The 26,725-nt window shown below is 47.7% G+C and overlaps 1 protein-coding gene across 5 annotated transcripts; it reads right to left on the bottom strand.

Annotated features, from left to right (window-relative positions):
• Nucleotides 1-148: 148 nt before the first annotated feature.
• SSH3 (slingshot protein phosphatase 3) lies at nucleotides 149-24,951 on the bottom strand. 5 transcript variants are annotated; one of them, XM_035125598.2, is made up of 14 exons: nucleotides 24,463-24,948; nucleotides 18,032-18,069; nucleotides 15,227-15,416; nucleotides 12,185-12,303; nucleotides 10,540-10,611; nucleotides 6,758-6,823; nucleotides 6,343-6,537; nucleotides 5,560-5,653; nucleotides 5,153-5,281; nucleotides 4,328-4,374; nucleotides 3,897-4,043; nucleotides 2,588-2,788; nucleotides 1,538-1,973; nucleotides 149-1,313 (listed from the first exon to the last, which is right to left on the bottom strand). In XM_035125598.2, the coding sequence occupies exons 1-14, from the start codon at nucleotides 24,526-24,528 to the stop codon at nucleotides 810-812; spliced, it is 2,304 nt and encodes a 767-aa protein (XP_034981489.1). In that variant the 5' UTR covers nucleotides 24,529-24,948; the 3' UTR covers nucleotides 149-809. The 5 variants fall into 5 exon arrangements, with proteins under 5 accessions (XP_034981489.1, XP_060133642.1, XP_060133649.1 ...); XM_060277659.1 differs by lacking the exon at nucleotides 2,588-2,788 and having other exon boundaries at nucleotides 24,463-24,951; XM_060277666.1 differs by lacking the exons at nucleotides 12,185-12,303; nucleotides 18,032-18,069; nucleotides 24,463-24,948 and having other exon boundaries at nucleotides 15,227-15,347.
• Nucleotides 24,952-26,725: the final 1,774 nt, after the last annotated feature.

Genomic DNA, 26,725 nt, shown 5'->3' with positions numbered 1-26,725 from the left:
CGAGAGGAAAAACTGTCCCCCCATTTCCCTCCCTCAGGTAGGCGGGTTTGTGGTCACAGATTAGGTCCCAAGCATTAGGACACACATTTCAAAGAAAAGGACAAGACCATAGTTCCAGCAAGTGGAAAGTTAACCAACTCTTTTATTCCCAAGCAGAGTGAAGCTGGCAATGGCACAGTGGTTGTGTATGTGTGTGCAAAAGTAAACGGGCAGTTTCTTTCCCAGTTAGGATCACAGTGAGATGCTACTTCCCTAGCCCCACCTCATAAAGCAGGGATGTGGGGAGCCCAGAGCCCTCCTCATGTGCTGGACTACTACCGTACTCTCATCATCTCTGACCATTCACCATGCTGGCCGGGCTGGAGAGAGTTAAGAGTCCAGCGACATCTTGGGAGCCCATAGGGATCCCCATGGCTTTAAGAAAGGGTAGTGTTATCAAAAGTGTGTTGAAGGAAGAAGCAGAAGTGCCCTGCAGTATAGATCTTGGAGCTGTGCAGTCTTCAAGACCATTTAGAGGTCTGAAATAAGTGGATGGGACAGAGCCCCACAGGAGCGCTGGTTGCCCCACAGTGCAGCTCCATAGCTATGGAAAGAGATGGAGACCCTGTGAGGCACTATAGTCTCTTAAAGGGACGGTCTCCCTTCCTCCTCTTTCCTGCCCTTCTCCCAGGCAGCTTTAAATTGCTACTTCCCACACCAGCTGCCAATAGTGCTTCAAGGCAGAGGAAAGAAGCCCCCAATGCCTTCAGGGCTCCATTTATCACTCCACTTATGAACAGAAGAAAGGGAGAAATGGCACAGCAAGGGCTTCACCCTGAGTTGGGGTCCATGTCTATGCTGGCCTGGCGAACCATCCGCCGGGACCGGGAGCAGGGCAAGGAAGAACAGAGGGCAGTGCTTTCCTCAGGTTTGGATTCTCGAGGAGAAGGGGACCGGAGCTTGTCTGGTCCTTCGGGATCTGTGTGTCCCTCAAACTCCTTGGCCCGGCTCACCACCAGGGCAGCATCAGCCAGCTGAGCCACAGAGAGCCGGTGCTGTAAGGCAGGCCTGCGGCCAAATGGGACAGGGCCCTCCATGCGCCGGACAACTTTGCGCACCCTGCCTGGTGCCGGGTAGTATGAAAGCTGCTTGCAGACATGGGAACGTCCCCGGTGAGCCCTCCGCCCGCGTCGCCTGGCCCTGCGTCCCTGAGCCTCCTCTCCCTCTGGCAGTGGCGGCTTTGCTGTAGAGTCTGTTCCTGACCCTGAATTCTCTTCATTTTGGGGAGGTGGCTCAAAGGTCGCATCTGTCTTCTTTTTATCATGAAGAAATACCTGTTGGAGGAAGAAAAGGTAGATTGAATGAGGGCCAGCAACTAAAAGGGATTCTCCTTCATCCTGCCTCTACCATTCATCTTCGCATTAGCTGAGGTTCCAGATCCTTTGATTTATGCACTGCCCTTTTTGTTTCCCTTGTACGCCTTGAGGCTCCATTATAAGTTCCCTTACTCTTTCCACTTGCCTCTCTCTGGGAGCATGCCCTTACATGACCCTCTTACCTCTTCCTCAGTGGCACTCTCTGGTAGAGAGATGTGGTGTTCTGGGCTGTCCATTTCACTGATGCTGCGCATGACAGCATAGAGATTGATGCGCTCCCGTCTGAGCGTGGCTTGCCTCTCTGGCACTCTCATCGTAGCCAGGTGTCTTCGCACTTCCTCAGCTCCAGAGTCATCCGATGCCCCAGGTTCTTCTGTGGCCTGAAGACTGAGCCTGGGACTGTCAGGAGGGTCCAGAGGATGGTGAGGTTCTTCAGGAGGTTCCCGCAAAGGACGAAAGCAATACTGGGGGGTTGTCACTGGCTCCTCTGGTTCTTCTTCTGAGCTTAAAGTCTCGTAGTATGGGCTTCCTGAAGGATCACTGCTGGCATCACTTATATCTGGAGAACCTTCTGAGTGGGCATCTCCTGCCTTTTGTTCCCATAGGCTGCTGTGTCGGCTGTGTAGTAACATGAGGTGAACAATGTAAGAGATTATTCAGCAAGGAATGCTACATAAAGAGCCAAATAAAGAATGGACTTAGAATCCAGTCAGTTACAGTGAGAAGCATTAATTACACATATTAAAAATAATCACAATGTCTATTTAATTTTTGTTGCACTATTAGTGTGGGACAATTTTGCTATCAGTGGCTCCCTGTTTAAGATTAAATATTGTGTGCATAACAATACGAAACACCCCTTTTTAACTGGAAGAAGTGCTTTGAAGTGGGAAGTTGGAAATGGAGCAGTTGGCATGGATGCCACTCTTTAGCACCCCCATCATTTGTTTCCACACGGAAGGTTTCCTGTTTGCCTTTGCACACAGGTGCTTACAAACCCAGGAAGGGGAGATCTTCCCTGATCCCAATAGCCCCACGGAAAGTAGATTTTCCAGTCTAAAAGGATCATCATGCTATTGCATGTAACATGCAGTTTGGCCCTTGGACAAGAACAACAAAGCCTTCTGCTGGGCTCTGATCAGGCTGGTCAGCTGCAGCTCCTATCAGTCTCCCTTGCCCTCCCCACATACACACACAGCGACCAGACCTGCTCTCCCTCCCCTTGGATTTACCTTGCGTCCAGAATGCCCTGATAAAGCTCCAGCTGTCTCATGAATCCTGGATTGGGGTGGACAATTGGGCGCCGTTCCCGTACATGGGAAAGGGCCTGCTCAAGTGACCACCCGTACTCCTTCATGGCATATGCAATCACTGTGGAGCCAGAGCGGCTCACGCCCATCTTGCAGTGCACCAACACCCGAGAGCCTTGCGCCCTGTAGGGAATGAATATTTGCTATAAGCAGGGCTACAGCATCACCCAGGGCAGTCATGAAATTCAGCATCCAGTTGCTGTACCCTCAGCCGAGAGTAGGATACCCCAGCTTCTTGGCCTAACTCAACACTTGCCAAGGCACAGGTTACTTATATTATGCTGAGGCCACTCTGCTGTGATCATGATGAATCCAAGTGAGTGACTATCATTGCTACTTGGAAAACATTATGGTCGCTCAACAGCCAGTGTGGTGTAGTGGTTAGAGTGCTGGACTAGGACATGGGAGACCAGGGTTTAAATCCCCACTTGGCCAGGAAGCAAGCTCACTGCGGCCAGTCACCATCTCTTAGCCTAACCTACCTCACAGGGTCATTGTGAAGATAAACTGGGGGATAGGAAAATAGTATGTGCTACCCTGAGATCTTTGGAGGAAATGTGAGATATAAATGTAGTAATAAAAATAAATGAAGCAGAGATATAGCTAGGGCAAGGATGGGGAACTTCTGCCCCTCCATATGGTGTTGAACTCTTAACCCCCATTACTCCTGGCCATTAGCCATGCTGATGGGAGTTGCAGTCCAACATCATGTAGAGTGGCATCACAGTTTCCTGAATGCTGAGCTAAGGCAACAATGGGAATTTCGAGATATTGTTTCCAGCAGTGGTGACTGTAGCTCTGAGCTATGAATCCTCCAATATGGAAGGAGATAAAAAGCTAGGAACTGATGGTACTTCTTAATGAATCAGGGGGTGCATTGGGGCAACCCAGTCTGATGGGATTTATATTACTACTACTACTACAACTATCAAGGGCTATGCCAAATTCTCACCTGCAAAATCTTCTGGGATGAAAGGAGAGAATGGGTTGACAGTCCTACCTGGTATCACAGGCCCTCTCAAACAACAGCTGACATTTCATCCAGGGAGGTGGGGGCTTTTTGTGAAAAGAGCCCTCCTCTTCCACCTCGGCCCTTGGATTCCCAGTGAAAAACCCATTTCTGTGCCTGCAATCCCATTGACTAGATGGGGACCATGTTGGTTAGCCCAGCTTGCAATGCACAAGTGCTGCAGCTGAAATCACAACTACTATCTTGGTGTCCGCTTCTCACCAGGCAGCCGAAATGAAGTTGTAGGTTTCCTTCCAGTGCGGCAGCAGCTGTGAGGTTTCCTCATCATAGAGCCGGACATTCATGTACGTAAAGTGCTCTGGGAAGAAGTTGTCTATCTCACGGGTGACATTAAGGATGTGGCTGACCCTGTAAGGCAAGGCAAGGCGAGAATGCGAGCAGCTCTTTTTCGCCATGTTTTTAGCATGGCCTCAACTAACTAAACCATGTCCCATTTCCTAAACATCCCCCACTGCAGTTGCTCAGTATCTCAGTCGGGTTGAAATGCACAGCAGAAATCCCTTCCGACTAAAAGGCAAGTTTACATGGAGAGGTGTGGCAAATGGTCATCTCAGTGTCCAAGGAATCCAGATCAGATGAAGTTCCCGAAGGTACTAGTCTTGCTCTCTGAGCAGCATCTTGTGGTGACATACCTGTTCCTCTGAAGCTCCTCAAAGTTGGCTGCATTCCATTCAGAGCCCTGGGACAAAAAGGAACAACACCACGCATAGAGCTCAGTCCCAGGCAAGTGCAAATAGTTTACAAACATTCAGCCATCCTGTGATTGCTCATTAAATACTCAAAACCGAACACCACATTTAACCAAATCATGTGGTAGAGTCCCTTCTAGCTTATATACCACTGCAGACTGCAGGTGATGGAACTGTGGTTTTGAATATGTCCCCAACAGGAAAAATTGCCTGCATGTAGAAAGATAGCAGAGAGTTGTCTTCCTGATGTCCTTGGTTGTGATTTTTATGCGCAGGGAGTAACTGTGAACTGCCCTGAGAACTATGGGTATAGGGTGGTATACTAATTTAATACCACCTGCCCAGTTTCTTAGGTCAGCTTCCAAGGCTGTTCTATACGTTCCACCACCTGTTGAGGCTAGACTGATGGCCACCAAAGATGGAGCCTTTTCAATGCAAACCATATGTTTAGGACTGCAGCCTTAGCTGCTTGCTGTGATCTTCAACTTTGTATGAAGTAAAGAATAAAAAACCTGGTGCCCCAGGCTATCTCTCAAGAAGGCCCTGTAGGTAGAAGAAGGGAGAGGCTTTACAAGGTGCTTTGCTTCCTCTTATCATGGAAGGGAAGGCAAAGCCTGGAGGCCTCAAAATAACAGCAAGGCTTCCATCTTCCTGCCATTCCAGGAAAGAATTTTGATGCCTCTTAAATTGGGAGAAGGGACTGCCATTTTTAGGGGCTTGGAGCTCCAGTCTGCTGGCATCATGGGTCCCTTTCCTGTACTTCCTCACCAAGTAGAGATGGTCAAAAATCCTGGAGGGCCGATCCATCTGAGCCATAATGAGAAGCATTTCATTGTCGATAAACTCCTTATAGTCGTTCAGGCTCCGACCGGCTCTCCGCTCTAGTTCTGTACGGATCTGTAGGAAGAGAGGGAGGGAGCTTGTGAGAGCCTGAGGTCGCTTTCGAGCCTGGCTGCTTTTTAATGACATGCCCGTTCCCTGTCCCTCACCCATCACCCCAACCCCTATACATACCCCTGCTTTCCCACATTCCTTTCCCAAATTCTCTTCCCAGTCCCTGTTTTACATATCCTGCTCCCACCCCCACATCCCACATACATCTCCATTCCCTTACATTCTCTCTCTCTCCGCTCCCCCTCCCCCTCCTCCCTCACCCCCTTGGCCCAACATCCCACCTCCTTGGAGGTGATGTTCTCCAGGTCAGTGGTGGCCATCACCTCACGCAGCTTGGCCCGGATCATCCGCTCTGTCATCTCCTGTGCTGTCGGCCTGAGGCACAGAGACGGAGGGGTCGGCAAAGCTCTTGGCTCGCCAGACTCTGCCCCAGACACCATGGCACGCCTAGAGCACCCCTCCCCCATTGGCAGTAGGGTTACAAATCTTGACACCCTGCCAAAGCTTTGCATTTCCCTAGATAGCTTTTAACACATTTGTAAATGCGCTCATTCATTTATTGCTTGTATATCCCGACCTTCCTCTGAGGGCCTTAAGGATTACTCCCCCCCCCTCCTCAATTTTATTCTTACAGGTTGCTGTGAGGATATTGGCTCTGACTGACCCAATATCACTCTGTGAACTCAATGGCTGGGTGAGAATGTTAACCTGGGTCTCTCTCAAGTCCTAGTTTGGTACCCAAACCACTCCACTCCAGTGCACCACAAAAGGTGATGCTACGTGCCCTGAACTGGGGGTGGGCTTCTGCTCTGATCTGTGTCTCTGATCAGCACCTCCCTCCCTCCCTTATTATTACAAAAAACAAGAAGCCTTCCCTTTCATGACCTACAGAAGAGGAACTTTCTGCACAGTAATCCCTAAAACTGGCTAGTAGGGCCACCCGAAATGTCTGCGCTTTGGACTACTGCATGGTATCGAGTTCCACCTTGGAACCACTGCAGCTCTGCTGACTACATCATTCGCAGCCTATAACCAGCCCTAGGAGGGGAAGGGCCATCACTGACTGGTCAGAGAAGGCTGCAGGAGAAGTGGGCCGCACAGATTCCAAGTCGGACATGGCTAGCCATTCATTAATGCAGCTCTGCTCCGAGTTCACAGCCTTCTGATACCACTCGGTCCAGCTCAACGCACTGCCTCCTGGGAAATGGTTGTTGCAGACGGCTTCGCTGCATGCCTTGTGCAGCACTTGCAGCGCTGACCTGAGAGCAGAGATGACAGTCAGACATCAGAGATACGCTAAAAAATCCTCTGAAGGCTACCACTGCCATCAGAGAATTGCACATCTCTCTTCCCATTGTCCTCCATCATGCCCCTATCCCAGCCTGCCAAAAGCAATAGCAACTATATCCTTTTCCCCCGCATTCCTCCTTTCCAACCCATGTCATTGCGCTTTTCACCCCACCTAAAAGCCTTGCTTACCACATGGTCTGGACTGAAATGGGCTTAAAGATACGGGTCTGCCCCCCAGACGTCACACTGAAGCCCCTGGGGAAAGAGAAGGGGAGAATAGTGTCACAAGTAACTTGGGAGTGCTCCATCTGAGATGCAGATACAGTGCAGTATATTGTTGTTGTTGTTGTTTAGTCGTTTAGTCGTGTCCGACTCTTCGTGACCCCATGGACCAGAGCACGCCAGGCATTCCTGTCTTGCACTGCCTCCCGCAGTTTGGTCAAACTCATGTTCGTAGCTTCGAGAACACTGTCCAACCATATAGTGCCCTCAATCTTTCCCAACATCAGGGTCTTTTCCAGGGAGTCTTCTCTTCTCATGAGGTGGCCAAAGTATTGGAGCCTCAGCTTCACGATCTGTCCTTCCAGTGAGCACTCAGGGCTGATTTCCTTCAGAATGGAGAGGTTTGATCTTCTTGCAGTCCATGGGACTCTCAAGAGTCTCCTCCAGCACCATAATTCATTGATCCCTTCATGGATCAATGCCTTGTCGTGGCGAAGGGGCTTGAATAACTCAGAGAAGCTATGTGCTATGCCATGCAGGGCCACCCAAGATGGACAGGTCATAGTGGAGAGTTTTGACTAAACGTGATCCACCTGGAGAAGGAACTGGCAAGCCACTCCAGTATCCCTGCCAAGAAAACTCCATGGACAAAGACAACAGTGCAGTATATGGAAAGCAGCAAATAACAATGCAGTACTTGGCACGGTTGTGAAACTAGTTTGAGATCTTCCATGGTGCCAGGTTCCATTTGTAAGCAAAAAAAGAGAGAATCTGATCCTTTTCTGCTCTTGAGATCTAAAATTCAGGATGGTGTTGCTTCTTGCCTTGTGCAATGGCAACAACCTTAATCTACGCATTCTAGAAAGGATGGTCCCAGCTGAAGTCAATATTTTAGGTACGCTTCTTCTGCACTGCTTAATCCTTCTAAAAATTCTCAGCCTTAGCAAAGAAAGTATTCTTCTCTCATTCTAACCATAAAGTTTTCTGCAGGGGACAAGTTAAATATGGAAAATTCTAACAACTCTACAGAGACCAGGCCAGTTGTCAGGCCCCACTGAGTTTAGTCTGTGATTACTTTTCCTCGGGGGGTGGGGGAGCCAGAAAAGTAAGTTGCAAAGCAATAAAGACTATCTGTGTAACTCTGGAAGTTAAACAGACAATTGTCTTTAATGTGTGATATATTACAATGAGGCCTGTATTGTGGGTTTTGCCCCTCAGCTGTTGGAATGCTCCTGTGACTTTCCTGACTATGCAGTGTAAACTAGTCTGGAGTTTCAGGGAGCTATTGATTTCCCTTCTGGACAAGGAAACCTGAAAGTCTGATTGCTTGCAGTTGTGGTTTACTGACTGGCCAATGTCCTGTTGAAGGAGTTCTGATTTTTTTTTAAATGGCAAATGCATTGTCTAACTGTAACAGAACACATTACTAGGGTACGTGGGGACTGAGACAACAGCATGGGCAGCTGCCCCTCTAGATCAAGTAAAACAATACAAATACTTAACTGAACAATCACATTGGTTCTGCCCCCCCCCCCAAAAAATCCTGGCTCCACCCATGGGTAACAGCTCTTAGCACTGATAGCTATTCTGTTTGCTCCAGTGAGGTCCTACAGGTGAAACTCGGAAAATTAGAATATCGCTGAAAAGTGCATTTATTTCAGTAATGCAACTTATTATTTTTTATTTTAATTTTTACAAATGCTTTCTTTTGGAAATTCCACAGTAATAAAACAAATAGTTACAATAATACAAAAAATAAACATCTCTATTACATTTCATTAATTACATTCCATTTATAATTGACCCGCCTAACGACAAATAATTACAATTACAACAAATAAAGGCTTGGCATATCTTGCTTTGCATGTCATGCATCTATCTCATATATTGGTTTCACCTTTTACGTTGCATTACTGAAATAAATGCAGTTTTCGACGATATTCTAATTTTCCGAGTTTCACCTATAATTGTGAGAATGGTAATCTATAGCAGTGTTTTCCAAATTTGGGTTGCCAACTGTTTTTGGGCTACAACTCCCATCATCCCTAGCTAACAGGACCAGTGGTCAGAGGTGATGGGAGCTGTAGTCTAAAAACAGCTGGAGGGCCAAGTTTGGGAAACACTAACCTAAAGCTTTAACTACAAAGTTGAAGGTTTTCAGTTAAAGCCTAGGTCTGTGTCCCTGGATTGTAGTGCTTATCTCTGCATCACTATGGGCCAGGCACATTTTGCAGGAGAGGTGTGAGGATACTTTCTAAAACCTTGTGCACCTTAGAATGACCTACAATACAGCCACTAGTGAAGATGGAACACAGTCAATAGGACTGGCTGTTGGATATCCAGGCTGGCCCTAGTCAAAGGAGTTCACTTTGAGTTGCCTGCTGAGAAATGCGACTGGTTCCGGTGCATAAAGTTCATGGCAGATTTGATCCCATAACCCTGACTTTAATAAATCTTGGCCTGGGCCAGACACAGTGAATATGAAGCCTATGGGCACGCCCCAGTGCAGAGTTAAGTGGCTTAAGCTTGTGGTGGGTTGCGAACAGTTGGCCATACCATTAGCCGGAGCGGTGGATTGCCTCAGATTGAAGGGTGGCAAAGTGTCTGCTTTTTATTTTTCTATTTTTTCTTTGACAGGTACAATTTGGATTTATGTATTTATTTATTTTTTGCCTGAGCCCCCAAAATACATTGGGTTGGCCCTGAACCTTAGTTAGCCCCTAATAGGAACCGCTACAGCGGGAAGGTAAACGGCGTTTCCGTGCGCTGCTCTGGTTTGCCAGAAGTGGCTTTGTCATGCTGGCCACATGACCTGGAAGCTATACGCCGGCTCCCTCGGCCAATAATGCGAGATGAGCACGCAACCCCAGGGGTCAGGGGTCCCTTTACCTTTACCTTTAATAATAATAAATTTATACCCCGCCCATCCAGCTGGGTTTCCCCATCCACTCTGAATAAAACATCCACAAAATAAAACATCAAACATTAAAAACTTCCCTAAACACGGCTAATTAAGGCCCAGAGGTCCATCTCTTTGCTCTTTTATCCCAAAATATGGCCACTCAAGGCCTTTGTGCCTCAAGCTCAACCACCTTCAACTGCCTGAAGTTCTCCTGCTAACTCAGATGACCCTGCCTTTTACCCCCTTTGCCTCTTATGCCTAGAACTGCTCTCCAGAAAACCTGCGTGAAGTAGACCCCCTTGGACTGCCTTCAGAACATACCTTTCCTGTGAAAAGTTTGGCATGAACACACATACCCTAGTCCCTCTTCCATCATGGAACCAAACACAAGTACTATATGACTCACTGAAATAAAGCTGTGCACATTAGTGGTGCTACATGACTATTATTAACAACAACAACCATAAGATGAGACACAGCATGAGGCAGGCTCTCAAGGAGACTTTTTAAAGAAAAAGAGACCACGCAGAAAAGAATGGTTGGTTTCTACTTAATACAGGAGGGAGAGACAGCAAAAACAAAAACATAAAAACCCCACACCCCTCCCCGTAGCTCTTCAGGACGTAAGTGGTTCGTAGTCTGTGGAGACCATTTTAAAGTCAGATGAGAGAGGAGGCAGTGTTGGTGAAACTGGGCGAGGAGAAAAATAAACATACACCAAAAAAAGGGCCTCTCACTATCTCAGTCTGTTTGAGTAGCCTAGTTTGTTTGCAAAGCACAAAGCTTATATGAGGATTACTATTACAAGGAGCATTGTGGGTGCCTGGTGGGGTTAGGTCTGTCTTACCCATCGCCATCAAGGAAGACCTGAGTGTCACTCCAAAGCGGAAGCACCATCCCCAGCGTGCAGGCAGTCGAGCTGGGAGGCAAAGAGAGAAGAGATCAGGTGGCTACTGAAGGTGTTATTACAGTCCCTGGGCTTCTCCTACAAACCTTCCCCATTTACCCCGTCTGCACTCGCCTCTTAACCTGCTTTTTCAATAGCACTGTAAAAATCATTGATAGCAAAGCCAAGCAAGCACTCCAGAGCTGTGACAGAGGTGCTTGGCGAACTGCACTGCTATCTTCCATTCAGCTCCTTGACTTGGACGTCTTCCTGCCGCATGCTCGAGTGCCTGTGCCCTTACTGAACACATAAACAAAGGTTCTTCTGGAGCACAGACATTGGGAATGGGGTGGGGAGGGAGGAAAGACTGGGTGAAGGGTTGCCAAACCAGTTTGACCAGGGAGTAAAAGACATTAAGGAGTTTAGATACACACACAGAGAGAAGGACAGAAAGAAAGAACTCTGAAGCAAAGATGCTTCCGATAAGGGTTTTGAACAAACATCATGCAGAGAGAAAAGGGGTTGTGTTCTTCTAAGGGCGTTTTCTTGGAAGCATGCCCCATTAATTTCAACGGTACTTGCCTTTGGCTAATGGTAATTTGGAACACAACCTTGGTTTGGTTACTGAAGCAGAGAATGTTGCCTGTTCCCTATGCATGTTTGTTCAGAAGTAAGATCCACAGAGTTCAATGGGACTTACTTTCAAGGAAGTAGTGTGCATCAGACTGTAGTCTAAGAGACTTTCAGCACAATCCTAGTCACGTCTACTCAGAACGAAAGTCCCATATAATTAAATGGGGCTTACTCTCAGGCAAGTGAGTCAAGGACAGCAGCTTTATCGGGTATTTCATTTTGATCCAAGCCTTGATGAAAGACATCATGCAGAAGATACAAGGCAGGACAGTATAGACTGCTGGAAGCTTTTGTTGTAAGAATTTTAAGGTTTTATATTGTACAGGCACATGTCTGAAGCAGCACAGGAAGACAGGCCTGACTGACACCATTTTGACTCTCTCTGACCATGTGTTCCTCTGCAAGGAAGAAGGGGTGTGTGGAAACCTTCTCATTGTCTCTGGCATCCTGATACCTAAGTGTCAGACAAAAGGGTGTGATTAACTTGGCTGAGAAACAGGGAAATGTAAGTATCTCTCTCTCTTTTTTTTACTTGATTAGGTTTGGGGGGCAGGGGGCAGGGTCCAGGATGCTCAGATTATTGCCACCAGACCTCCCCTTTCATGATGTATCTATGATGAATTTAGGGAGGGCGGTCTTGGGCTACACCCCCTTCTGTGACGTATGGTTGATGCTTCTGGGGGGTGGGCTGAAACCAATTTCAAATTTCTATTTAAGGGCGGGACACCTTTGTTTGGGGTTCCTTCCTTGTCCTCCTGCGTGAGGGGAAGGACCCTGTTGCAACAGCAAAAATAAAGGCTTTGCTTCTCAAAATTCTCTGGGTGGCCTCTGTTATATTCTCTGACCGATGGAGAACCCAGTAAGGGCTCTTGTGTACCCCATAAGGGAATAAGGGCAGATTTTTGCTTATAACATTTTCTAGCTTAGAAGTGCCTGGGCCCCACCCCTTCTGCTCCTTCCCTTGTCCTCTCACCCTTCTTCAGGGAAGTCAACTCCCAGCAGCACCATCTCACTCTTGCTCTCCACCTCTGCTGCTGACACAACCAGCAAGTACCGGATCCGGTGAGCTCGAGCCGACTCCAGCCTCACAGCCTGGAGGAGAAAAAAACAACACAGTCCTTGCAAGACTGTCCTTCAGTGTGTCACCTCCACACATGTGCCAGCAAGATTCCACCATAACTGTTGGTAGTGCATTTGGCAGATCCAGGGGTAGCTCTTTGTTTAGCACCACCAGCAACTTCTGAAAAAATTCCATGATTCCTGAGACCAGGGTCATAGCTAAGTACTATACTGTTACTTGCGTGGAAATAACATAAGATAGCAACTTGGGATAATCCAAGTAGGCCTAAGACAGAGTGCACCTTGCTCCTTGTCTGTAGCCATTTGTGCAATTTTCAGTGTGTGTGTGGGGGGGGGGGAAGGTTTTGAGGAAAGACTCCATTTACATTTATCCAGAAATAAGTGCATCACATTTTCATCTCTGAGCCCAAGAGCCCTGGCACTGAGGTTCTCAAAGCTATTAAATCATCCATTGAAAATTATATTATACAAGGCTTTTAGCACAAAATCATTAGGAAAATAGAACGGGAGTTTCAGAAAAAGGCCCCCCCTGCCCCTGGATTAAGTGAATGCAGTTTGGCATTGCGTGGTAGGATCACAGGGAAGGGCCTCGGGACCTAAGTGTTATGGGAGTGTTTTTCATATTTTTCTGCACACTTTCCACATTGGCAAATGCCATAGATCTTCAGTAGTTCTGCCAAGGGGTTTGGGAAGACACACACAGAGAGAGGGCAGGGAGTGTTATTGTGGACCACTACCGTAGAGAAGCATATGAGACCTCATACCTCGGGTTACAGATGCTTCAGGTTGCGTCTTTTCAGGTTGTGTCTCGCGCCGAACCCGGAAGTACCTGAATGGGTTACTTCCAGGTTTCGGCACTCGCATATGTGCAGAAGCACTAAATCGCGCTTTGCACATGCACAGAAGCACCAAATTGTGACCCGTGCATACGCAGACGTGGCGCTGCAGGTTGCGAACGCTGCAGGTTTCGAACGTGCCTTCCGCACGGATCACGTTCACAACCCGAGCATCCACTGTGTTGACTTGCCTGAACTGAGAGTATACTAGACAGATGCATTTTTCTTTATTTAGTTCTCCATTTTCCACACTGCAAGGGAAGATCCACAGTGGGGCAAGCTATCTTTGTCTACTGCTACTGAACTTCCGACTGAGCCATGTCTAAGCTCCCAAGAACACCAGCAGCTACCAGAAAGCGGCATGAGAACCGCTGCCTTCAGAAACTGCCCCAGGGACTTGGAGGCTGTTGTGACTCACTCTCTAGAAAAGAAAGAAAACCCAGCACATGCTACTTTGGAAATCTCCCAGCAGAGTCCCCAAAGCCAAAGCCGGGATCAGACTCGGCAGATACGCCAGCTCTGGCGGTCTGCCCAAGAGAGCAAAAGCCCCGCAGGCCATAAATGGGGAAGTGGCTGCAGCTCCCGGCTGAATGTCTGCCTGAAAACCACATTCCTCAAGGAGAGGAATCCCTCGCCGCCCTGCTCTGAGCCTCCACATGCGTGGACAATGAAGCCCTCAGAAGCCAGGCCTCTCCAGCGCAGAGTTTTGCAGCAGGAAGGCAAAGCGGAATCAGTTTATCACAGGACTCCCAGGCAAGAGGCAACACAGATTCTAGAATCGCACTAAGAGGAGGAGAAAGGTGAAGATCAAGGTCAAGAGGAAGGAGTTAATAGTCGGGTGTCTACTCCACAGACCAGCTGAACTAGCCTGGGAAGCAATGTGGGTCACTAAGGAGTTCTCACTGAGGCAGTAAACTTGTGCCCTTTCAGACTTCAGGTGCGATCCCACGATGGAATCATAGAATCATAGAGTTGGAAGAGACCACAAGGGCCATCCAGTCCAACCCCCTGCCAAGCAGGAAACACCATCAAAGCATTCTTGACATATGCCTGTCAAGCCTCTGCTTAAAGACCTCCAAAGAAGGATGTGAATCCCACCGACAGCCTGAAGTGATACTGTCTAGACACAGATTTACTGTGTCTGAGAACGAGGCCGGAGCCCAAGAGCACACACCTCCCTTTTCTGAAATATTGTTTCTGCAGAAAATAGCCCATTTTCATTTCAGAACAGTTGTCTCTTGTGGCACGGCTTGCCCAACCAGGGCTGTAGGACAGCAGCAAGGCACACTGGGTACAGCTGGTGGCTCTGGATAGGAGGGCAGGAAAGCACTTATGCCATTGAGGAGAAGAATCCCACTAACATACATTTAAAGCACAGCTATACCACCTTAATAGTCACAACTTCCCATGGGAGGTGCAATAAATAAAACAAACGCTCTGTGGTGATGGGGATGTTATTGTTTTCGTTTGTTACTGTGCTATGTATTTTTGTGTTTTCATATTGTAAATCACTCTGTGATCCTCAGATGGAGGGGGGTGTAGAAATTTAATAAGTTATAAACAAATAGTTTACCAATCGCAGACCTATAGTAAACAGCACCAACCTACGGGGCTCTTTGGGGTGGGTGAAGCCATGCGCTTTAATTGTAATTTGTGGGCGTTACTACAGAAGGTCAGCTCTGATAAGATAAGATCATTTGATGAACAGAATGAACCTTAAACTGGCCGGGCTTGGCAGCAGAAAGCTGTATCATTTTTTTTGTTCCAACAGTAAGCAATGCTGAGCCAAGCAGGGAAGGGAATTTGCCCTAAGTGTTGGGCCTTGGCAGGGCTGAGTGGGTGAAAATGGAGTCTGTGCTGATTCCAGAACAGGGGGAGGGATAAGGGCAAAGGCCCTGCCCCAAGCAAGCTCTTTTACAAGGCAGTCAAAAACACTGAACCCCATAACTGCCTGCTCCCAGACTCTTTTGAAGAAATTGGCAGCATTAGCCCATTATTTCAGTCTTAATCCGAAGAGGCACATTTTGTGGTCAGGCCGATTGCTTTCCTGTCTCTTGTCATCCTCACTCTGCCGTATCTCCCTGCCCTCACAGTCTCACCAGCCGGATGCTGTCTTCTGGCCGCATCAACCCCACCATTTGCTGTAAGTGCAGCTCCTGTTGTTCAGCCGCGGCATTCTCACTCTTAGGCTTGTGGTCCAGGGGGGTGGCTGGGCCTTCCTGCACGGACTCCAGCTTTTCTTCTTCCTGCAGGAGCAAAGCAGCTCCTTTGACCATGACGAAGCTGTGGCTGAAAAGGGAAAGAAATGGAGATAGGTAGAAAAAACCCTCTTGCTCCAGAAGGAGAGCTTGCCCCATTAAATCCTTCCACCATTCCAAGGGGAACATAAGAAGCTGCCTTACCCCGGCAATGGTCCATTGAATCGAGTGTTTTCTACACTGATCAGCAACAGCTGTCTAGTGTTATAGGCTGGGAATCTCTCCCAGTCCACCTGGAACCTGAGACCTTCTGTATAAAAGGAGGTGCTCTACCACTGAACTACGGCCCTTCCCCATGAACGCTTGGGAGCAATTTGCAATTACAGAACAGTCACAAAATCTGAAGTAGTCCAAGGGAGGGAGGCCTAGCCATCCAGGGAAACTAAGTAGGTTCTGCTAGCTAGAAGCCTTAAGGCCTATTAAATGTATACAGAGGTGGCGGTATATTGAAAAATCACATCCGATTTTAAAATAAAATGTTGGAAAACGTTGAGTCTAAGGAATATATAACCAATATTAGCAATACTCAGCTGGAATATAAGCAAGCATTTTAGAAATTGCAACCTCTTTTTTTTTTATTACCTACTTTTTTATAAAAAAAAAACAGAAACAAAATAAAATGCATTTCCTCCCCGCAAGAGTGCCCTTAGCCTTTTCAGAATAATTTTTTAAAAAACTATTTGCCAAATCTCAGCTTTTCTCACACTTTTAAAAAAGAGATGTGTGCTCCAAAAATGACCACCAACCCCTGACAAATTAGATAGGAAGGGTATGTATGACACTCCCCACATGCTATACACTAGCGTGTGTAACAGTGCTCCCACCATTTGTTAAAAAGCAGAGATTGTCTAGGGGAAGTGATTTAGAGTGGAGGAGCAGTAGGGGAAGTGGGCAGTAGCCATTCCCTCAGCCATTATTTCTCTGTTCACTTCGCCCCCCCCCCCCCAGTGCAGAGTTCAAAGGTGTTTGAAAAGATGGCAAGTTCCGTTACAGAGGACGAGGGAATTAGATCCTTCCAGTTCGGCAGAATTAGAGATCTTTCCACTATACTGTACATTTATATTTAATGCACAGTATCCTCCCATGTATTCGTTTGGTGCACATTTTCCATTGCAAGATAATTTATCCTATTCCCCACTCCTCTTTGCAAGGTTTCTTCCCTCTTTTCAGAGCAACAAACATGCAGTTGTTATGCTTTTGCTGCACACAATCTAGTCTCAAGATTGCACTTCCCTTGGGAAAATATAATTCTTCCCTCCCATGCAATTGGGACTGCGGTGTACAATTTGGTTTTGCAAATGTCATGGGATATTAATGAGGAACACAACTCTCTCCTCCTCCTCACCGCCAAACACCCACATCAGTTGGTCACTGTGGCTCAGGCATTGATAAACTTGAGTTTGGATTACTGCAGTGTGCTTTACGTGGGGCTGCCCTTAGCTTGCCCTGCAAGCTGCAACTGGTGCAAAATGCAGCAATTAAACAACTCACGGAGTGCCTTATCACATGCATATTACACCACTCCTAAAGGAGCTGCATTAGCTGCCCTTTAGCCACTGACCCAGGTTTAAGGTTTTGCTTTTGACCTATACTGCCTTAACAGTTTGGGACCGATTACCTGAAGGATCGCCTTCTCCTTCTTGTTCATTATAATCAGCTATGGCACACTTTTTAAGTGTGTTTGGCAGTAACCAAGAAGAGTCTTCTCTGCGCAGGCCCCCTCTCTCCCTTCAGCTTAAAAAGGCACCAGAATATGCTCTTAAATGTTTGCTGCTTTTTGATTCCTGAGTATGGTATCACGGTTTTAATTTACTCTGGGTCACTGTTGTCTTTTTAACCTGTAGGTTTTTTAAACAGTTTGATTTGTTATGATATCTTTTGTTGTACACCACTTTGGATGCTTCATGAAAAACGGGGTAAACATAAATCAACTATTTTTTCCTGTTTGAACTCCTACACTATATTTTTCTAGTACTGGGGCACTTGGTGCAGCACTAGTTTTTTTTTTAAGAGTTTCCTGCATCACTACCCACTGCACTGTTTTGGAATATTTATATTCTCTTCCTTCTGCATTTCTTCACGATGTAGCTCCAGCATTGGAACCATCATTTAGAAAAATAAGTTGCAAAGTGCAACTTCCCCCACCCTAATGCCTTAAGTGGGAGGAAAAAATACTCTGTTGCTGGGTTCCTGCTACTGGGAGAAACACCAGGGGGGACCCTGGTCTTTTTGTTTGTACAGGTGAAACTTGGAAAATTAGAATATCGCCGAAAAGTGCATTTATTTCAGTAATGCAACTTTATTTTTATTTTTTTATTTTAATTTTTACAAATGCTTTCTTTTGGAAATCCCACAGTAATAAAACAAATAGTTACAATAATACAAAAATAAACAAAAATAAACATCACTATTACATTTCATTAATTACATTCCATTTATAACTGACCCGCCTAACAACAAATAATTACAATTACAACAAATAAAGGCTTGACATATCTTGCTTTGCATGTCATGCATCTATCTCATATTTTGGTTTCACCTTTTAAGTTGCATTACTGAAATAAATGCACCTTTCGACGATAGTCTAATTTTCCGAGTTTCACCTGTATGTGTGAAAGGACAGGATTACAAAGGCTAGCTCCTTACCGTCGCTGCAGCTGTCTTTTCCGAGGAACATCTTCATCCTGCAAGGGAATTCCAGGTAGATCAGTCACTTCTGATCCAGAGCAAAGAAGAAGAAATCTCCTGCTCCAGATTAAACAGTGTTCTCAGTTTCCACATATGTGGCACCAATCTACTAGACACGGTCATTTCCACCAAGGGCTGTCCCAAGGCATTTTGCTTCCTGAGCCAAAGGGGGAAGATGGGGCTCTCCTTATTCCATATGCAGAAGCCCACCAAGGGGGGGCCTTGAATATCACCTGAACAGTGGAGATGGGACAGCATCCTTCCTTGGACCCGAGGACAGCAGGCTAGTTTGGGAGCTGCAAGGCAGATCACATGGCACACTCAGCTGCACTTCTCAGCAAATGCTGCCCAAAAGAGCCATCTTATTCTGCCTAATGGTAGAGGTGGGCCTGCTACCAAGGTCTTCCAGAGATAAGCAGGTCCATACAGAACAGGGGGCTTTTTTCAGGCGACACTCTCTGGAACTCAGTCCAGGCACCTCTCAGGTGGGCACCATTGCCATTCTAAGAGAATGAGGGAGGTGTTCGTGGTGAGTTCCAGAACCTCTTTTTCTAGAAAAATGGCACTGGCTCCTCAGAGGGCTAAGCTGGCTGGGGAAGCCTGCGCAGACTTGCACTGTCATGCCTCCTAGGCAACTGGGGACTCCCACCCCAGGCCTCAGGCAAGCTCTGCTTGGGCCTGGGGATAAAACAGTTTGACCCAATTAAATCACTGAGGCTTTTACCTTGGTGGGACTTGGGAGTGATAGCAGGCTGCCTTTCTTTTAAGTGATGGTTCAGTTTATTTGTCTAGACCACAAAGCCATAACATACAGCAATGCACAAACATAGTAAATGCAGGCTATAAAACCATAAAATATCCTACCATTTATAATGAAAATCATCTACCTCATGCACAGCTGAAATGTTTTACGCTCACGCTTGCCAACACAAAAGGCATACAAAGAAAGCACGGCTGGCGAGCGCAGATTTAAGGGCTTCTCCATCCTCTGCTCTTTTCCAGGGACAGTCAGTGCTTCAACGGTACATGTCCAAGCAACTCTTTTTTTTTTTTTGCTCCAGAGCTTTCCTGCAAAAACCTGCTCTTTAGTATTCAATCGGAGCACACGTCAATTTGCAGAAAACCAGAATTCACATTTCCTCTGATTTCAGAGGGAAAGCTCCGTGGCAAATAAGAAAAAAAGAAACACACTTGGACACAGAGCTTTAAAGCGCAGATTTGTGCCTGGAAAGAGTGGGGCAAAAGCTAGGTGTGGATAAGGCCCAAGTTCTGGCTGGCTACACCCTGTTATAGAAAATTATAAGGGGGGGGGGGATCAGGACACCATTATTAATGAACAGAGAGGGGTGACCGAATTTGACAGCTGCAATACCCAGAATCCTGTTCAACGCCATCTTCCCAGTCTCCGCTCCGCTTCAAAGACCCTCACCCCTCCCGCTTGGACTCAACCCTGCCTTAAGGCCGGCTTAAGGATCAGCATATGCACACATTTCCACATGACTAGCAACTTGGGAGCCATAATTCCCCATCAATGGTATCTCATTCACAATGGAAGACTCCTCTGAACAAAAGACAGTGATCAACCCTTATGAAAATGTTAATTTCTCTTTGTGTTTAGGAATTCACGCCTGGGAGGGGTGATAGGAGGACTAGGAGAGGTGTCAAAAGTGCTCAGATTTCTACCTTGAACCCTCCTTTTTTGTGAGGTATTGATTACATAGCTGTGATGTAGGAATGATGTATTGGGGGCGTTTCTTGGTGATGGGAAAACTGATAAAAGTGGAGGTTCTCTTTTGTTCTGGGTGCCTTCCTTGTTCTCCTGCGTGAGGGGAAGGACCCTGTTGCAACAGCAAATAAAGGCTTTGCTTCTCAAACTTCTGTGGTTGGCCTCTGTTATATATTCTCCGACCGATGGAGAACCCAATAAGGCTCTTGTGTTCCCCATAAGAGAATAAAGGCAGATTTTTGCTTAGAGCAACCCCATGGCTGGGGCAGGTGGCTGGCGCTTTCCATAGCAGCTTCAGAGCGATTCCTTTATACCAGAAGAACCAAACCACCTCACAATTGTGTTTGCGCTGTTGGCTCTGCCATGGAAAAACCCAGCATGGCATAATGTTCCTGTTCCAAGCAGTCCCTTCTGTGCCACAAGCACAGAACTGTTATGCCACCTCAACAGGACTTCCATACAGGGCTCTGTATTTTACAGGCCCCAACCGACAGCCTGACTTTGTGCATTGGTGTTTATTTTGGATCATGTTTTATTATTTCAGAAGAGAGAAGGACCGAGTCTGAGCATTGAAGCCTAAGGTCTTGGAAGCCTTGCTCAGACTTCTTCTGAGTTCCACAATTTCACAAGCAGGTTCTCAATTTATCTCAGCACCAAAAGGGTTAGAGACGTTCTCTTTTGAAGCGGGAAAAGAAAAAGAAAGAGCCCCAAATGTCTCAACATAAAGCTAATCAAATATACTAAGGTTGCATGCTACAATTAGACCCAGAATGCAGACACCGTCCCTCATCACAGAAGCTGGCTTGGTTCTCAACCTTATTTGAAAGAGATGTTGAAGTAGCTAGCCTTTCATTATGGGCCTACAAGCCAGGGCTGGATCTGGGACCAATGGGCAACAGATTCCAGAAGGGTGCCATTATCCTACCTCAAATTTCTTGTCTTTGTGTCATTTAAAAAAAAAACACTTCAGAACTGAACAGAAGGTCACCATATTGATTTTCGCTTCAGGTGGAAAACCAGGGCTGGCTCTACAGTGAATATGGGATTCTGCCATAAAAGGGATGCTTTTGTAAACCTGCTGGTTCTTGGCCTATATAAGAAGCTAGAACACTTGCTGAAGACAAAGGTGACCAATTAATAACAGTAGTTACAGGTAGGTAGCCGTGTTGGTCTGACGTAGTCGAAACAAAATAAAAAACAAAACAAAAATAAAAATAAGAATATTCCTTCCAGTAGCACCTTAGAGACCAACTAAGTTTGTCATTGGTATGAACAGATACAGTATCTGAAGAAGTGTCCATGCACATGAAAGCTCATACCAATGACAAACTTAGTTGGTCTCTAAGGTGCTACTGGAAGGAATATTTTTATTTTGTTTCAATTAATAACAATCATAGAATTGTAGAGTTGGAAGGGACCCTGATGATCATCTAGTCTAACCCCCTGCAATGCAGGGGAGATATGCAGCTGCCCCATATGGGGACCAAACCTACAACCTTGGTGTTATCTGCACCACACTCTAACCAATTGAGTTTTCCAGGCTCTCGGTTGGATATAATGACAAGTACTCATTATTATGTATGTAATCAGGCTAGGTCATACATGAGGGTTCACTCCATTTACTTAGCACTACAAGAGATTTCAATAGTGAGAGCAATCCACACGCGTTATCCCAACAATCCCTATAACAGCCACAGGGAACCGGTGGCCCTCTAGACCAGTGTTTTTCAACCACTGTTCCGTGGCACACTAGTGTGCCGCGAGATGTTGCCTGGTGTGCCGTGGGAAAAATTGAAAAATTACTTTATATATAGTCAATATAGGCACAAAGTTAAATTTTTTAACATTTTCTAATGGTGGTGTGCCTCGTGATTTTTTTTCATGAAACAAGTGTGCCTTTGCCCCAAAAAGGTTGAAAAACACTGCTCTAGACGTTGCTGAACAACAACTCCCATCATCCCCTGACCACTGGTCATGCTGGTTGAGGCTGATGGGGGTTCAACAACCTTTGGCCACAGGTCCCCCAGCCCTGCGCTACAACAACCCCACAAAGTATGCCAGTATTATTATCCCTGCACTGTAGATGGTGGGGCTGAGGCCAAAAGAGAGTGGCTTGTCCAAAGCTACCAAGTGAGCTCCCAGCTAAGGCAAGGGTCAAACTAAGGACATTGCAGCTCACGCTGTTAGCTGCTACACTAATTCTTAGCATTCTGCACCAAGCCTGGACATCTTATGTCCCACTAAGCTGAGTGTTCCCTGCGGACCACATCTATGGGCTGAGGTGCTCTTCACCTTGTTTTTCGTAGGTCCATATCCCATATAAGCAAGAAACTAGAAGATTGATCAAGCCTTGTGCATCTTACAATCTGCGATTGGTGGTCTGTGTTTGCCCTGGTGGATCACAAGCTGTGCAGACCTGCACAATGTCACAGTTTCACAGCTGAGGGCTGGTGGGTGGGTGGGTGGGAGGGAATCCAGCCTGGAAATACACAGTGTGGTTCCATTTTAGGACACTGCTAGTCTCCAGTCTCCTTGGAATGGTTGCAAATATTTTCCTGGAGCGGCCTTGAATCCAGGCTCTTGCATAACCTTATCTATGAGATTCCCAGTCTGTTGGCAATTTCCTGTGACATTTTTAAGCACGGAAAAAAACACAAACCGTGTCCCTGCCACTTCCTAATTGCCAGCTCCTTGCACAATGTCTAATTACGCTTGAAACGCAATCAGCCCAGCAAACTGCCAAGCTTGGGGGTTTGAGAACTCTGGCGCTAGGCACCCCAGTGCAAACGGACACAGAGGTACCCCAGGGTTGGTGTTCCGGAGTGGGGAAATCTTGCTTTTCTGAGGCTCTTATGCAAGGGTTATTTTTTGCTGCCTTCCACGGGCCTCTGAAGTTGCAATCTGCAAGGAGCAGGCAGGAAGTGGCAAGTTGTGAAACTCCCCGACAAGTCACTTATTAATGCCCAGCTCTCCTGCACAGGATCCTGAGCTGTCAAGAGCTGATTAGAGGAAGAAAAGGGGAAGGAGTAAGGACTGGGGAAAGCATATCTGAGGGGACCCAAGCAAGGAAAGGCAATTGACCACTGTGGCATGCTTTTGACAGGCTTCCTTACATGGAGAATTGAGAGAGGCAGTTGATCAGAGAGGCTCAGGCCAGAGGAGCTGAATGGGTGTTTCACAGCTGGCCCCTGCTCTCTACAACAGTCGCAATGAGCAGGGACTGTGAAGCTCAAACATTCTGGCTTCACGCAGCTAGATTACTCTACTCTGTATGAACCCCTCATTCCACCCACCCAGGAAGGCTACAAGTTGTGCAAGCACCCAGCCCAAGGAAGATGCTGGTAAAATGCCTCCACCATACCTTTCTGGGGGTGCCACATCATCAAGATTATGCCCTCTCCCACTCCATTAGGCAACCCAGAACTGTTTACAATAAGGTTACCAGATGTCCCTGTTTCCCAGGGACAGTCCCCAGATTTACAAATCAGTCCCCTGACAAAATCCACTGAATTTGACTGAAGTTGAAAAAATCTGGCAACCTTAGTTCTGTAGCCACAATTACCAGCACAGAGGTAGTTGCTTCTGCTTGGATATTTTAATACTACACCATAAGAGGTGTTAACATAGGAAGCTGCCTTAGACCAAATTAGACCATTGGCCCACCTAGTTCAATATTATCTACACATGGTCTGGCAGCATCTCTTCAGGGTTTCAGGCAGGGGACATTCCCAGCCCTGCCTGGAAAATCTGGGAATCGAACCTGCAGGCAGAGCAGATGCAGTCTAGAACATAAGAAGAGCCTGCTGGATCAGGCCCAAGACCCATTTAATCCAGCATCCTGTTCTCAGAGTGGTCAAACCAGATGCCTGCAGGAAGCCTGCAAACAGGGCATGACAGCAACAGCAGTTGCGGTTTCCAGCAACTAGTATTCAGAAGGATGGAGGCAGAACATAGCCATCATGAGGATCTACAGCCCTTCCCCTAGAAATGATGGCTTTAAAAAGAAAAAAACCCCACCTTTTGCCACTCTGTGATTTACACTGAATGCAAGTATGACAAAACAGCTAAGTGGGGTTCGTGTTTCAGGTTGAGACTGGCCCACCTTGAGTGGCAAAGGTGGGAAGCACGAGTCCCTGCTGCAGCAGGTAAAGAAATCCTACATATAAGAGTGGCAGACCGTCGTTTTCTTTCCCTATGCCACTCGTGCTACTGCTTCACCCCAGGGAGCTCCCTCTACTGGGAAGAGGAGAGGGCTAGAGACAGGGGAAAATCTATTTGGCGCGTGGGCCCCCTTCTCTGCGCAATACGCCCCCCACCCCGCGCAAGCCAGTCCTTCCGACAGCGCCCCTGCAGGGAGGTGCGAGAACAAACGGCCAGATCCTTCGGGGCCAAAATGGTGCAAGGTGCAGTCGCTTGCACAGCTCAGCATACAGCTTGCAATGGGAGACAGAGGTGGCCAGGAAGGGGCACACGATGGCGCAGCCGTCGAAACACAACACACACACACACACACACACACCCCGCCAGCCCCAGAAAGGGGATGATGGATCGCAGCCGTGCCTAAAAGAAGACGAGCCGCTGCTGTGTGGGTCCCGTCGGGGGATCAGGGTGGGGTTCTCTTGGGGCGGCTTGAGGCTGGGCAACAAGCGGCGTGCGAGCTCACCTTGCTGCCGGTGGGTGTCGAGTGGCCGCTCCCCGACGGGGAGCGACAGACGGTCACCAGAGCCATGCGCGGCTTGCTGCGCCCTTCCTCCGCTCCCAGCGCGCCGCGAGCCGACGGGGAAAGATCGTACCACTCGGCGCCGCTGCCGTCAGCCTCCAGGGGGCGGGCGTGCCCAGCCTTCCGCGCACTCCCTGGGTCACGCCAGGGTGGGACCTGCCGGCCGTAAACTTTCTTCTCCTGCCCACGGCCGCCTTAACCAGGAAGCTCAAGGATGCTGCGCGGAGGAATCGCGCACGTCCTTCGCGGGAGGCTCTTAAAGGAACCAGCCCCAATACGCGGGAGGGTTTTCCCCAGCCAGGAGCGGAGATGGGAGGAGCGTCGGGCTGCTCGGGGGCTCGCTTCCCCAAGCCGCAGTGGCACCCTTCCATCATAGCGGGCAAGGCTCAGCCCCGGCACCTATTCTGAGTGCTGCTAGGCCTGCGTATGGTGTGAAGCGGGGTAACAAGCGCCTCTGAGCCGAGGTGCCAACTTGAATGAAATATTGGGGGGGGGGGAGAGGGAAGCCCGACCCACATAATCGATCACATGACACGCACACTATTTGAATGGCAAAGCCCATCAACTTCTTTTTTTGGGAGGGGGGGCGCTCAAATATTTTATTAAGGGGGCGGCGAAGGGACCGCAGCGGCCCCTAGGAGTTGGCTCCTATGCCTCGGAGGATGTGCACAGGTTGCTGCAGCTGCTGTGAGGTTGCTGTTGCTGCTTGCCTCGGGAGCGTTGGTGCAGCCGTGTGAAACGGAGGGAGGCTCTCTTCCCGTTGTGGCCTGAACATTAGGGAGGGCGGCGGGCACCGTGTTTGTTTGTTTTCATGCATGCAGAGTTAAAATCTCAGCTAACACCAGAGTCGGAGTTTAAAATGGAAAGCTGACGCCTTGCCGCTGCTGCCCCCCCCATATTACTACAATGACTCAGCAGGTGGTCGAGCGAAAAGACGAACGTCAGAGGCAGGAGAAGCAGCACAACGCCCCCCCCCCAAATCAGGCACGACGGCCGCATGGAGCCCACTGCCACCCCCGCCGCATATCGGGATCCAAAAAGCAGCCTTCCTAATCCATAGCATAGCGAGCCACAAGTACCGCCCTGCAAACATCGCCAGCTGCTGATACCGCCGCCGGGCCAGGCTATTGAAGGTAAAAGTAAAATCTGTTCAGAACTCAGCAGTGCTGATGTTCTAAAATGCTTCGGATATTGCGGAAGGCTGCTAGCAGACGACCTAGAATAGACACCCAGCTCTTCCCCCTAAAAGCTCAAATTGCTAACCAGTTCTCATTGGAAGCAGTTTTGATCCAAAGCATTTCAAGCAACTAGCCCTTTGTAAGGGGAATGCTTTAAAAAAATATCAACGAAATGATCATATATTTTAAAACATTAAAGTGCAAGTTGCATAGCGCACACTAGTTTGCACAGTTAAACCTCCAAGAATCATAGAATTGGAAGGGGCCACAAGTGTCATCTAGTCCAACCCCCTGCAATGCAAGTACCTTCCGCCCACACCCTTGAGATGAAGTGTCTCATGCTCTACCAACTGAGATTTGTTCAGTGTAGAAGATATAGCAGGAACTGCAGCTCATTCCTGGGTTTTTGTTGTTGTTGTTGATGCTTAATGTAAGCGGCTTCGTGAAGATAATGGAATTGTTTGCCTTGCATTTGATCTTTAAACACTCAGAACCAATGAAAGGGCGGACAACCACTGCACTTTCCTACCTGCCCTTGCTAGCTGTGAAAGACCCAGCAGGTGGAAAGGAGCGTGGGCAGGTGGGTCAGCGGTGTGAACGGCAGCAGCATCTCTTGTTGCTTTGGAGCTTTTGAAAGGAGTTGGCAGGATTTCCAGGTTCACTGCAGGCAGCCCTGATCTCAGCACACTCAGCCTTACCCACCCCCTCGATTCCCTGAGCCAGGCAGCCAGCCCCAGGCACACAGTTACAATACAACCTATAAGACAGTGCTGCAATTTGGACCCAATATTAGTGCAGGCAGTTATGAAGCTGTTTCATAGCAAATCGGGCTATTGGCACATCTAGGTCAGTTGTATTGCTTGCACTCTCTGGCAGCACCTCCTTGAGGGTTTCAGATGGGGAAGCCGCTTCCCAGCCCCAGCTGGAGACACCAGGGGTTGAAACTGGGATATTTGGTTGCAGAGCATGTGCTGCACTACCACTGAGTACAGCTCTTCCCCCAAAATGCAGCTGGTTAAGCAGAGCAG

The sequence above is a fragment of the Zootoca vivipara genome, chromosome 1 (assembly GCF_963506605.1).
Source record: "Zootoca vivipara chromosome 1, rZooViv1.1, whole genome shotgun sequence".
Classification (NCBI taxonomy): domain Eukaryota; kingdom Metazoa; phylum Chordata; class Lepidosauria; order Squamata; family Lacertidae; genus Zootoca; species Zootoca vivipara.
Note: the sequence above shows the minus strand (reverse complement) of the source record. Positions and strands in the feature narration are given on the sequence as shown.

Bases quoted from the DNA above. Each gene is read 5' to 3' on its own strand.
- SSH3 (XM_035125598.2), bottom strand. From the start codon at position 24,528: ATGGCTCTGGTGACCGTCTGTCGCTCCCCGTCGGGGAGCGGCCACTCG. The intron at 1,974-2,587 runs GTAAATCCAAGG...GTTACTACACAG, and splicing joins CAGGGCATTCTGGACGCAAG to CCGACACAGCAGCCTATGGG. The intron at 1,314-1,537 runs GTAAGAGGGTCA...TTCCTCCAACAG, and splicing joins AGAGTGCCACTGAGGAAGAG to GTATTTCTTCATGATAAAAA.